The sequence below is a fragment of the Dermacentor albipictus genome, chromosome 3, assembly GCF_038994185.2.
Source record: "Dermacentor albipictus isolate Rhodes 1998 colony chromosome 3, USDA_Dalb.pri_finalv2, whole genome shotgun sequence".
NCBI classification, from domain to species: Eukaryota; Metazoa; Arthropoda; class Arachnida; order Ixodida; family Ixodidae; genus Dermacentor; species Dermacentor albipictus.
The window spans coordinates 26,979,160-26,992,116 of record NC_091823.1 but is presented as its reverse complement, the minus strand read 5'-3'; the positions used below and the strand labels follow the sequence as shown (position 1 = coordinate 26,992,116).

The window sequence follows — 12,957 nt, the reverse complement described above, 5'->3', positions numbered from 1 at the left end:
AAAAGAAAAGCCCTTCAGTGACGCTCGCGACGCAGGCGCCGGGAGCAGAAGCTCCGAGTTGTGCTGGGCGGCCACCGGATATCGTCGACGCCGCTGCCGGTGGCGGTCGTCGCGTGCGTGACTCACCCGGGCTACCGGGGCGTCGCGTACGTGCACGACATTGCCCTGCTCGTGCTGGCCGAGCCCGTGGTCTTCCACGACTTCGTCTCGCCTCTGTGCGTCGAGACAGTGGACACGCCGCTTAAGGACCGCGAGCTGTTCACCGTCATCGGGTGGGGACGCGTCGCCGAGGGTACGTGCACGCATTCTAGTCGCCGGGTGTGTTGTGTGTATGCGCGCGCGCATGTCTCTCTCTCTCTCTCTCCACGCACGCGCGCGCACGCGCGCGTCTGTGCGAGCGTCTGTGCGAGCGTCTGTGCGAGCGTGCGTGTTCAGGCAAAATAGTGCGAAAACGACAACACCCACAGACAGACCTACGCAAAAAAAGAAAAGAAAATAATAGTAAAATCTGCGTGTTGTGTGTGTAGGTCTGTCTGTGGTTCGTCGTTCTCGCGCTGTTTGCCTGAACATCCATAACCAACATGCCCAAACTTTCATCTTAGCGTGCGTGCGTGCCCGCGCGTGAGTGTATGCCCTATAGTATGTTGGTCGGTATGTTCGCGGAAGTTTAAACATTCGTGTGTACAAATTTTTATTCATTGCATATGTGCGTGTGCGCGCATACTGTGAACTTTTCTCCTCCTTTTGTGTTTGAGTCCCCTTTCCGCCTTCCCCAGTGCAGAGTTGCCAATTGAGCTTCCGCAGCCACGTTAAATTACCTGCCTTTTCCTTGTGGCTTCTCTCTCTCTCTCTCTCTATCTCTTTTGCTTACGGTGAACAACTGTTACGCGCGAAGCCAAGTGGTAAGACAAAGTATAGCGCTCTTTTTGGAGCTACAATCACAAGGTACCGTTTTCAGCAGCACCATTTCAAAGCTATCCGTCGAGTCTTAAGGTTAGGCGAGGCCTTTCTCGCATAACGTAATAGTTTGAAAGAGCAATGCATTCTTTGGTAGTGTGAGAGGGAGCGCGACATTCGATGCATGCTTCCGGGTTCGGCGAACAACTATACAGACATTGTTAATGTTGATTAGTTTTCAACACGGCACACCACGGACGTCATGTATATACAACTCACTCTTAAGCTTCCCGTTTGTCTGGCGACCGTATGAATTTTGCACGCGCAGTGAGCCAGACGAGCGACGTGCTGAAACTGGCCAAGATCCCCATCATGAGCCTGGCGTTGTGCAAGGAGCGGCTGGGTGAAGACATCCTCGACACCAACCTCTGTGCGGGCGGAAACAAGGAGGACACCTGCCAAGTACGTCCACTGTATATACGTCTCCTGTATAGCCTTAGCGAATGGTCGACCGGAGCAAAACGTACTTCGCTTCGGATACAGTCTTGAACACATCGTTTTGTTTTACTTTCTGTTACGTTGGTGTTTCCACGGACATCCTGCAATACGCCGGCGCGCGCCTTCCCACGCTTCAGTCCTTCGTTGTCTCTAATTTGCGGATGCGCTGGAGCCAGGACACGCATAGTTGCTTCACTTATATACACCGCCTTGCGTTTTTCGCTTAATAACTTTAAGGAAAGAGGGAGATTTCGCGCCTACTTCTGATTTGTTTAGCTGAAACTTCACAGCACGGTCGCATCTTATGCTCCGGATTGTTAAATTTAAAACACTTTACTGACAACGCTGCTTGCCTGGTCTATTCTAAAATATGCCAACTTACCTTCGTCTGCGCCTTTATTGATGTCCTCATCGCACCCCCAGCGAACAATAGAAATTAATTTCAAAGGTCAATAAAGTTTTCTCTCTCAATAAAGTTTTCTCTCTCAATAAAGTTTTCTCTCTCTCTCTCTCAAAGGTCACAGTTTGCCGCAGTACAGACGCCAGAAGTGACAAGGTATATAGCATCATATATAGTTGCCATGTTTGGACAAACATGATGATGATGTCCTTGATGAGTTTGGCGCTTACCCACTCATCGCTTAGAGGAACGCAGGCAAAGGGAACTTCGTTTTCTTTTTCTTTCTTTTTTTTAACAAACCAGGCAAGTAAAAGCGCCAGGTGTTATATCGAACAATTCGGATCATAATATGCGATGTTTATGCAAAATAAGAGAAAAACATAGCGGCAGTAAGCGCGATCTCTTTTCCTAACGTTTAGGGGCGGGATAGGCGAAATCCAGCGGTGGTATGCTCTCGAGCGGGAGAGCAAAGCCATGCGTTCATTTGCACTGGCAGATAAGGTATATAGACAAGAAACGAGGGCGCGCATTGAGTGCCTATGACCGACCGGCGCGACCGCGTACGAGGGAGGTCTGTCGATTGCGTGGTCACCGCGCGGTCGTGCTCAAAACTGGGGCCAGGGTTGCACGCACTGCAAGTCCCACGATCATATTGAAAAAAATTAATCGACAGCTACGTCTACGAGATGCATTGCACGGCGCTTTTCTTTTAAAGTTCTCGTGACAGACATTTACGCACAAAAAGGAAAGGTATAGCCGGCGCGAATGAACGACACCGAAGTCTCCTTCAATTCAATTCTGAGTTTTTTTTCTTCTTTTTTTTTGATGCCGGAATCACAATCTGATTATGACGCACGTCCTAGTGGGCGACCCCGGATTAATTTTTGACCACTTGGGGTTCTTTGCCGTGCACCTAAATATATAGGCACGCGAGCGTTCTTGTATTTCGCCCCCAGCGAAATGTGCCCGCTGCAACCGAACCCGCGACCTTGAGTTCAGCAGCGGAACGCCATAGCCACCAAGCTACCTCGATGGGTCAAAGCCTTCTTGCGTTCGATTGCAACAGTAAACAAATAAGCAGAAATGTGCTGCAAAACTATTTGCAACGCTGCCGGTGAAAATACGCGTTGACGACTATATAGCTGGTTGCGAATCAGACGCGAGCATGTCCGAGTTTATGTTCCACCTGGCCGTAAGGCTTAAAGGGGCTTGAAAACGAGCTCGCTCTTGGGAAGAACGTCGTATTTGTCTGCAAGTGTCCCGGATTGAGTGCGACGCAGTCAGACCAAGTTAAGGTGACCCTAGCACATATTACGGTTGGTGCCAGTTCCCTGAAACGCTGCCCGGTTTTGAGCTGGTGCTCCGTGGACGACGCCCAGGGAGTTCTCGTTGCAGTGGTCTATATAGCGGCTATCCTGTTCCCGCGTTACAGGGCGACAGCGGCGGTCCACTCATGCTCAGGAGAGCCGACGGTCGCTGGCTGCAAGTGGGCGTGGTCTCCTGGGGCATCGGTTGCGGTCGGCCGGGATACCCGGGCATCTACACGCGCGTGTCCAGGTGAGCGTCGCCAGTACTGCTCGCAAGCTTCGTGCACTATAGACCCTCTCGTACCGTGCAACTCCTGAGTATGCACAAACATTCCTCCCAGCAGAAGCACATATATGCACGCTTATAATGGTATGCGCGTATGAGAGGTAGAGCTATAGGTCCTCTAAGTACACCATGCATTATGTGCTTTGTGCGTGCCCACTGTACTTGCGAGATAACTGTCTCCAGTTATATTTTTCTTTTTATTTGTCTGCATCTACTTTTGCCCCTTCCTACTCGCGTACGTAACATTTTCGTATCTGTGGCCAGCTACTTGGTATTGTTTATTAGGTTATGCTTGCCAAGGCCTGTCGCTCTCACAAAGTTTTGATCTTCGAAGCTTGCCAAAGTGTTCGTTCCCAAGGTGATAAAGTATACGTTAGTTATTGTACTTCATATTAAACGCGTTCTACGGAAATCAACGACATTTACGCTGAGCCGTGATGCCTGCAGGGAAACAGAAAAAGCACTTCTTTCCTCTACGCAACCCCCCCCCCTCCCCTCTCTCTCTCTCTCTCTCCGCGAGTAGTAGGGAAGATTCACGACTGGAAAAGTTTGATTCACGACTGGAAAAGGGAATGATTATTTATTTCCGCGAAATTTTCTTACTGAGGAAATCTCACGGGGTTTCCCATGTAGTTTCGCTTAGCTTTCAAAGAGTTGTGACCTTTTAATTTCACAAACTTTATATATTATTTGTACATTGTCAACGCGCATGCGTCCGCCCGGAACTTACGCCCTCTGCTCTTGGCTCGCGGAGCAGGTACACGCAGTTCATCCGGAACGTGACCAAGGGAAGGCTGTGCAGCCAGGCCGACGACACTCGCTCCCTGGAGCTGGACAACGCCATCAGGCCGCTCAGGAAGCCGAACCTCAACTGTGAGTCGAAGAAGAAAGCTGCGCGACACAGTTGGTTACGACCCGCATTGCGGAACACGAGCTCTCCGCCCTCTTGTTGATTGCGCCGTGATTTTCGTGTTTGACCCTTTGGATTCCTTCCTCAACCATGTACAACACGACAAAGCCCAACTTATATCGTTTCTCATACGCCGAGCCTGATATTTTGAAATTCTGCTTCAAATCACGGGGAAGTTAACGCAAAACCCGTAGTAAGTTCAGAAAAGCAATCACTAAATAAACAATTATGATACTAATTACATTTTAACTTAACTGACATTTCATTCCTTTTTTTCTGGTACGAATGTACTCCCTCGTGGCCAGAAAAGAAAGTGAACAAGTTGTTTTGATGTTCCTTGATGTGGAATTGAGTTTGGGGCTTTGTGGGGTCGTTGGGGCCACGTGGTCGTGCATAAGGCTTGTTGCACAAGCTTCGCCGTATACCCGCCGCGGTGGTCCATGCAGTCGCTGTGGCGCTGCGCTATGCTGAACTCGATGTCTTGGGTTCGATCCCCAGTCGATGGCCGCATTCCGATGAGGGCGGAATGAAAAAAACAAAAGCGCTTGCAACTTGCATTATGTGCACGCTAAAGAACACCGGACGGTCAAAATTAATCTGGAGTAATGTCAAAATTAATGCGGAGTGAAATTATTCTCTTGGAGTTATCCAGCCTAAGAAGCAGAATTGCGGTACTCGCCACAGGCGATCAAAATTAATTTCTGTTAAGAAAAACAAGAAAAAAAAACAAGAAGGTGTATAAAATAAAGGCGTTTTGCTGTAATTTCTAGAACTGTATGGGCAAAACAAAGCGGAAAACTCGGAAACAGAACCGTGCTCCAACCCACCCGAAACTGAACGGCTGATACAGAGATAGCTACACCTATGAGCTTCAACTATCTTTTGACGTTTCCATTGAGTGTATTCGCTTTCTGACTGGTATTGTAGTTGATTTTGTTGAATGATTTTGTTGAATGTTTATATTGTCAGTGTTTAAGTGTGCAGCACGCGTCCGTAGTCTCGCCAAGGAATGAAGCAGTTGCAGTCGCACAGAATGTCCGAGGGCTCGCGGGAGCAAATCCTGGCCGCGGCGGTCGCATTTCGATGGGGGCGAAATGCGAAATGCAAAAACATCAATGTACCGTGCACTGGGTGCACGTAAAAGAACTCCAGGTGGTCAAAATTAATCCGGGGTACTCCATTACGGTGTGTCTCATAATCATACCGTGGTTATGGCACGCAAAACCCGAGAACTAAAAATAAAAGAAAAAGACAGAGAGCTCGCACAGAATAGGGGCGATGTTATCGGTGCTTCCTGAAATCGTCATTGTCTGTGACCGGACAGACGTGTGTATACAACCAACCGACTCACGCACAATCACCGGCTCATAAAAATGTGTGTTATTTTGTGGGATATATAATCGGAGCTTTCCGTGCATTTCTTGCTTTCGCAAAGCTTGCGGGGTGGCTGGTCGCTACGGACACGGCCGCATCGTCGGCGGTTCCCAGGTCTTTGCCCACAAGTTTCCATGGCTGGTAAGTGCCGGCATGCATCACTATAGTGATCGACACCGTTTTCGTCAGTCGTCAGGGTTCGCAGCTAAACATGCTAAAAGGGGTTCGCAGCTGAAGTTCCGTGTACGAAAAAAGAAGTGCTAGCTTTTCCCTGCAACATTTCGTATACTGGCGGGCGCTGTTGGCATCTCTTTGCTTACTACATAGACACTACCGCTATATATACACGCCGTGGTTGCTTAGTGGCTATGGTGTTCGGCTGCTAAGCAACGAGGTCGCCGGATCGAATCCCGGCCACGGCGGCTGCATTTCGACGGGGGCGAAAACACCCGTGTACTTAAATTTAGGTGCCCGTTAGAGAACCCCAGGTGGTCGAAATTCCCGCAGTCCCCCACTACGGCGTGCCTCGTAACCAGATCATGGTGTTGTCACGTAAAACCGCATAACTTACTGTTTTTTTTTACTGCTATGCATATGGGGTAATAATATTTAAGTTCCACGCAAATTTAAATAGCCTGTGGCACATAGCATAATCGTAGTTCTTGAGCTGGATCACTCGAATCGGCGGACGTTACTCGAACGAGAAATCTAAATGCATGTTCGACTAATTAAGAAACGTAAATAATTAGTTCTCATTAATTATCTTACGGTACATATTGTAATTCACTAATTGTACCGTTGAGCAAAGCGTATCCACTTGGAATGAATTTTCAGGATGACACCAGTTTCGAAATATTCATTGCCAAAGTGTGCGGTGAAATACATGGGTGTTTCAGTTATTTTTGTGCTTCAATGCGTAAAACCGTTCTTTTTTTAAGGTAAGTGGAACAACAGTCCATTTTTACCGCTAGTATGATGGCACATATCTCAAAACTAGCGGTATCCCGGTAATTCCCGGTAATTCCCGGTAATTCCCGGTATCAAAAAGAAAACAGAGATGTCAACTTTTGCCCTCAAACAAACCGTGCTTTCAGTGCTACATGAACAACACAGAGGACGCATCCACGTTTACACTGACGGTTCTGTATCCTCTAATAGTTCAGCTGGAGCAGTGGTGATTCCCACAGAGTGCGTCACCCTCAAGTTCAAGACATCTCACATTACATCATCGACGGCTGCGGAACTCGCAGCTATCCGTGCTGCTCTGGAGTTTATCGTTCAGAAATCATCACATTCATGGTCCATCTTATGTGACTCAAAGGCAGCTCTTCAGTGTCTGATGTCCCCTTTCAACCATGGACCTAATGAGCAACTAGTCGCAGACATCCGACTACTCCACCATCACGCAATCAACAAGGGACACAACATCATCTACCAGTGGATACCGGGTCACTGTGGAATTTCAGGAAATGACAGTGCGGACGACGCTGCCCGGTCGGCTCATGATGGCGCCCAGATTATACCCATACCACTGTCAAGAACAGATGCAGCCACAAGTCTTCGCTCCCTCGCCCGCGAGCTTACACAAAATCTGTGGAACACCAGTGACTTCACGAACGCACGTCTCCACAAATTGGATCCACGTCTGCAACTCCGCCTACCACCAGGGTTGCCACGAGCGGAAGCAACACTTCTGTGCCGCCTGTGGCTCGGCGTGGCGTTCACGAACTCATATTCATTCCGTATCGGAATGGCCGACAGCCCTACTTGTGACACCTGCGGCTGCGAGGAGACGATTGAACACCTCCTTTGTGACTGTCCCCGTTACGCAGTGCGAAGAACAGTGCTTGTGACCGCTCTCGCAAAACTGGACAATCGCCCCTTTACAGAGGAAAAAGCTCTAGGACATTGGTCCAGACGGGCTTCGGCACTGAAGGCCTTAAGGGCTTTGTTGAAGTTTTTAAGGACGTGCGAATTGTGTGACCGCCTTTGAACGTTGTAGAGCGTAGTTTCGCGTTACTCTGTGAATTTTCTTTTTTTTCTTTTTTTTCCTCTTCTTCTTCTTTCTCCTTTTATTCCCTTTACCCCTATCCCCAGCACAGGGTAGCCAGCCGGTACTTACACTGGCTAACCTCCCTGTCTTTTCCCTCCTTTGTCTCCTCCTCCTCTCCTCCTCAAAACTAGCGCCATCCTCAAAGTTTGTTCCAAGTTTATATGCCTCGCAAACTAACCGGCTACAACTTGTATATCGTAATATGTGCAGTAATCACTTCAAAAATCAATTAGTGATTTTTTTCTAGTTGGTTGATTATACATTTCAATTTATCGCACGCGTAATGTGCGCCACTTCGAGCAATTCAGCTCAGGGAATACAATTATGCCATTTGCCACGGGCCATCTTTAAAGATTCTCTAAAACAACGCTCACACCTATGTTACCACTATTGTGGGATGTCATGTGAGCTGTCATTCAACTGATTTTATTCTTCACCTTAGATCAACTGCGCGCAGACCGCTAAACACATTTTGAGAATAGAAAAGCAGCGGAAAGCTATTTTGCGGCGGTTCTTACAAGAATTGAGATGGACCGAGTAGACTAAGCGTTTCCGGATGATGTCACTTTTTTCACAGGCTGCTATCATGTTTCAAGGCAACCTATCCGGGTCCGGGGCCTACATCGGCAACGGCTACGTGCTGACGGCAGCAGGGGTGATCGGAAATGAGTAAGCGACCTCAAAAGAAACTTGCCGTAGTCGTCGCGCGGAACGGCAGCTTGGCTCTTGTCGTCCTACGTACTCAGAACAAGCAGACGTGCACGTTCGCGCGAATTAAGACGTCGCAAGACGAGAGTCCCGATGTCGCTTAAGGTGTCGTCGTCGGGTCAGCTGTCAGGAACGCTTATTTTGACGCGAGATGGGCTGGGCACCTGCGACCGGCGGCCAATGAAACGAGATCGATAAAGTGCACAGTGGAACACTCGCTGGCGAGCGTCCCTTTAATAATGGTTGTCATTCGGAGAGCTCTCCGAGTGACAACCATTATTAAAGGAACACCGTTTTGCCAAAACCTCACTTGTTAACTTCGTCGCATTTTTCTGGTGGAGATGCTGTATTCATCTTCCTCGGCTAATGCCCGGAATGGGCAGTCATGGACGTTTGAGGGCAAATCGGGATTGTCAATACTAAGTTCAAGGCATTTGACCGATATGAAGATGGTGCGACATCATGAACAGAGCAAAATGAAGTTGGAATGATTTCACTGCGCACCAACAGGCGGTAATCGTTGCAAAACTATGCTTGTTAACTTTCGGTCATGCATTAAGTACGTGCTGCGACGACTTGTCATTCTCACGTTATAATTGCATTCGGGAGCGAACGAAAAAAGAAAATTGAGTTAGAGAAACGGGGGAGCGGTCAGGAGGAGGAGCTTCGTTTTTAGCCTGCTGTACTCCGTGTAGAGGATAGTTGAAATATGAAGTGAACCGGAAAGATAGATGCTTGTGATGATGACGATGCAAATTAAATCATGTTACCCAAGTCATGCTGCAGTCTGTTTAGTCATATTGTAATGTCAGTGTGTTGCAAAAAGAAAGAAAGAAAAGAGAGAGAGACTGGCGCCCGTTCTGCATTTTTCGATGTGCTCTCCTCTTGCATTGGCACTAATATGTATCCGCTAGGCTGTAAGTAACTCGAGCAGCCTGCCGAGTCTTATAGCTTCGATTACAGCGCCATCTTCGGTCGGAGTGGGCTTCGAACTTTCGCCCCGTCGCAGCCTGCACGAACACGTCGTCCTCGCAGGGCGCTGCTGCACCCTGAGCGCCTGCAGGTCCTCCTGGGCGTGCACGACCTGAGCCGGCCGCAGCAGCACAGCGTGGCGCACAACGTGAGTCGCGTGCTGGTGCACCCGGGCTACAGGCACCCGTACTACGACGCCGCGCTCCTGCGGCTCAGGGGCGTGGCGCCCGCCGACGGGGGTGCCGACCACGTGCGGCCCATCTGCCTGCCCCAGGCCGCGGACCGGTACATGCCCGGCACCAAGACGCTCGTGGCCGGCTGGGGACGCGTGCACACCTGTGAGCATGGCTTACACACACACACACACACACACACACACACACACACACACACACACACACACACACACACACACATATATATATATATATATATATATATATATATATATATATATATATATATATATATATATATATATATATATATATATATACAAACGAGAAGAAAGGGGGTTAACCGAGGGACCCGATTTTTATTAGTCACATCATAAGAAGCCAACAAACACTGACACCAACGACAACATAGGGGAAATTATTTGTACTTAATAAATGAAATAAAGGAGCGATAAATTAATGGAAATAGAAAGTGGATGGAAAAACAACTTGCCGCAGGTGAGGGACGATCCCACAACCCTCACATTTCGCGTGCGATGCTCTACCAATTGAGCTACCGCGGCGCCGTTTCCCCATCCACTTTCTTGGGTATTTATGTTTCCTAGTAGAACCCTGGGAGTGTTAGCCTGTTTAGCCTCTAGCATCTAGCCTGTTAGCCTCTAGCCTGCAACTTTGCGCAGGGATAAGAGGAGAAAACTGGATAAATGAGGATGACTTCAGGTTATAGGGTGATGCTAGATACACGATCTTGCAGCACTGCTAATGGCACTGGCTCACGTCGATGCTGAGGAAACGTTACAGAACAGCCCTCCACGAAGATTTTTGCATACCTTGTCAATCGACGACTATCGCGAGGGAAGGGCCTTAAAGATATTTCGGGCGTCGAGCATCCTATACAGTTTTCTAAAGTTGCAAGCTCTGGATGCCAGTGTCTGTGGAAGCTGCGAACATGACGGTACAGCGAGTGTGAGAGCGATGGTTAGTACATGGCTTTGCCTATAAGCTTCGTCCTTCTGGCTTGAAACGGCTTGGTAACATTGAAAATTGATTATTTTTAATAATGTGTATTGCGTTATAAATACAAACAATTCGCGATGACTGTGCATATGCGTAGATTTATTGCCTTATGCGTTTAAAAAGTAGAATTGATTCAAAGTTAATGCCAATTAAGGCCGTTGAAGGGTAGTGCGTAATGAAGCCACAATGACGTCTGAAGCTACGAGAACGAAGATCAGGCAAATTCATGTGTAGCCGCCGTTCTCATGGTTACTGATTGATATTTACTAACCATCGATCCCATGATAACTGCACGATCTCAGCGCCAGAGTTCAATACAGACAATTCGCACTGGCTGTGCATCTGTGTGAGGGACAATGAACTTAGGGCATTACCGGTATACTTTTTTACTCCTTTTCTCTGGTTAACCTCCCTGTCTTTCCTTTGCCTTTCTCTCTCTCTCTCTCTCTCTCTACTCCTTTCAACCGGACAACTATACGCTGCTACAAGTTGCGTTCGGAAGTTGAAAGGAGGTTGAAAGGAGTAAAAAAGTAGCGGTAATGTCCAAAATTCATTCTCTCTCACACAGATTTAAAAGAAGCAGTGGCCAGATATGGTGTCAAAGTTTTGTCTTCAGCTTCTAATAAAGTTGGTAAGGGGGAGCAGCCGTCCAAAGAAAGAGAGAAGGAACGGGAAAGAACACAGGCTGTAAAATAAACCACGGAAAAAAGTCCGTGCCCTGTAAGATTGCTGTTGTGTACATAATCCATTTGTCCTGCGGCCTTAAGTACATAGGGCAGACGTGCTGATGCATTAATGTAAGGCTATCGGAGCATCAGAATTCTTTAGACAAGAAATCGACAAACTTGTCAAAGCACTTGTGAGTATAAACCGTTGTTTGATGACACAAAAGTCCTGTTTGTTCACACTGGTAGCAGCACAAGAGAAGTAGCGGAAGCATTCACATAAGGAGAAAAGGTAGTGGCTGCGTTAGTCAGCCTTCGGTAGCTTTATCCTGGAAGGAAATGGGTTTGTTGAACAGGGGTGAACGGCGATGGTAATCACACCCACGACCACGACTCAATGTCTTGGGAATGACAGGTGCTTTCATTTTATTGACATTGAGCATGCGCGCACGCTTCATGAAGGCTTCAAAAAGCAATCGTGTTTTTCTAATAAATGCAGTTCTTGTTTCCGTGCACTATAATTATTCCCGTCGCCTTACTTCCTGCATTCCGGAGGTAAGCACGAATTGCACGCAGTTAAATGCTGCTGTTACGTGTAAAAACAAAATAAAGTAAAATAAAATCGGTGTCGTAAGATTAGCACGCGGTTCCAGGCTCCTTTCACCTGTTCATTCAAGCTAAGCCCTACCTACTTCTCCTTCGCTAGTATGCATCTAAATACCTGTGGTGTTATTCCGAGCGTGAAAGAAGCCCGAGAATACACGCAAGATTGCCGCACGGCTGTCCGCTCGACGCACTTTGCGTGTATTCGCGGGCTTCTTTCACGCTCGGAAAAAACACTTTTGTGTAGCACGTATTGATCAACAGAAAGCTGTATCGGGAGTTTTTCACGTTGCTCTACAATTTTCTCATTGACACGTTTTATCTAATTATAGTTTTTGAGAAATTGATGGATTAATTGAGACTAATTATGTAATTGGGCGGAATGCAAAAAATAATCTGAGTATCTCCAAGCGACGGCAAACAACATTAACTTGGTTCGGTCCAACTACGTGGTATTTGTTTATCTTTGAATTTCGGCTGAAGTTACGGGAAACATCCTGTATAAAAAACGGACAAACTTTACCCTTGTATTTAGATGCGACGACAGACGACTTCGACACCATCGTTGTATTCTTGAGTGTTGTCTTCCTGGATACAAGTTTTCTAAATAAAGAGTTATGTTCTCAACTCACACTTTTGGCAGGGTTTTAGTTTTTCACTGTCGCTGCAACGCTACAATATAATGCCTGCTTGCTCTCCTATAGAACAGATCCGCGATGAGAAGCTTTCAAGCGCGTCAGAAGTCTACACCCAATAACTAAACCTAATTTTACGGATTGGACAATTAGGCCAGAAACCTGGCCAGTGCAGTTTATCCTGAACTTCATGACTAATCGTAGAAATGTCCCGCACTGGTTTTTTAAGAGTTGGAATTAACGGCAAGACCTTTAAAAATAGGAAAGAAAGAAAGAGAGACCGATTAAATTACTTACAGTAGGCGCTCGCGCGATCTTTAGCAGGAGCGCCTTGAGGGTCTCGTTGTTGAGGAATTTAGCAGGGGCAGACACTCAGAGCTGTGCGAGCTCCAGTGGTTTCGATATTTCTATTTATGTCGTGTCATCCCCTTAAGTACTGGCTATAGATACTTGCTG

The 12,957-nt window shown here is 47.5% G+C and overlaps 1 protein-coding gene and 1 long non-coding RNA gene across 2 annotated transcripts in view; one reads left to right on the top strand and one right to left on the bottom strand.

Moving 5' to 3' along the window:
• Positions 1 to 1,847, bottom strand: part of LOC139057314 (uncharacterized) — a 28,978-nt gene extending 27,131 nt beyond the window's left edge. Inside the window, exon 1 of the long non-coding RNA XR_011512685.1 lies at positions 1,778 to 1,847. This is a non-coding gene — a long non-coding RNA (uncharacterized lncRNA). The remainder of the gene's footprint in view (positions 1 to 1,777) is intronic.
• LOC139057312 (transmembrane protease serine 9-like) overlaps positions 1 to 12,957 on the top strand; it is a 31,628-nt gene that overhangs the window by 15,803 nt on the left and 2,868 nt on the right. Inside the window, exons 5-11 of the mRNA XM_070535263.1 lie at positions 36 to 292; positions 1,226 to 1,359; positions 3,228 to 3,352; positions 4,146 to 4,261; positions 5,734 to 5,813; positions 8,303 to 8,394; positions 9,469 to 9,743. Coding sequence (XP_070391364.1) covers positions 36 to 292; positions 1,226 to 1,359; positions 3,228 to 3,352; positions 4,146 to 4,261; positions 5,734 to 5,813; positions 8,303 to 8,394; positions 9,469 to 9,743 — 1,079 coding nt within the window. The remainder of the gene's footprint in view (positions 1 to 35; positions 293 to 1,225; positions 1,360 to 3,227; positions 3,353 to 4,145; positions 4,262 to 5,733; positions 5,814 to 8,302; positions 8,395 to 9,468; positions 9,744 to 12,957) is intronic.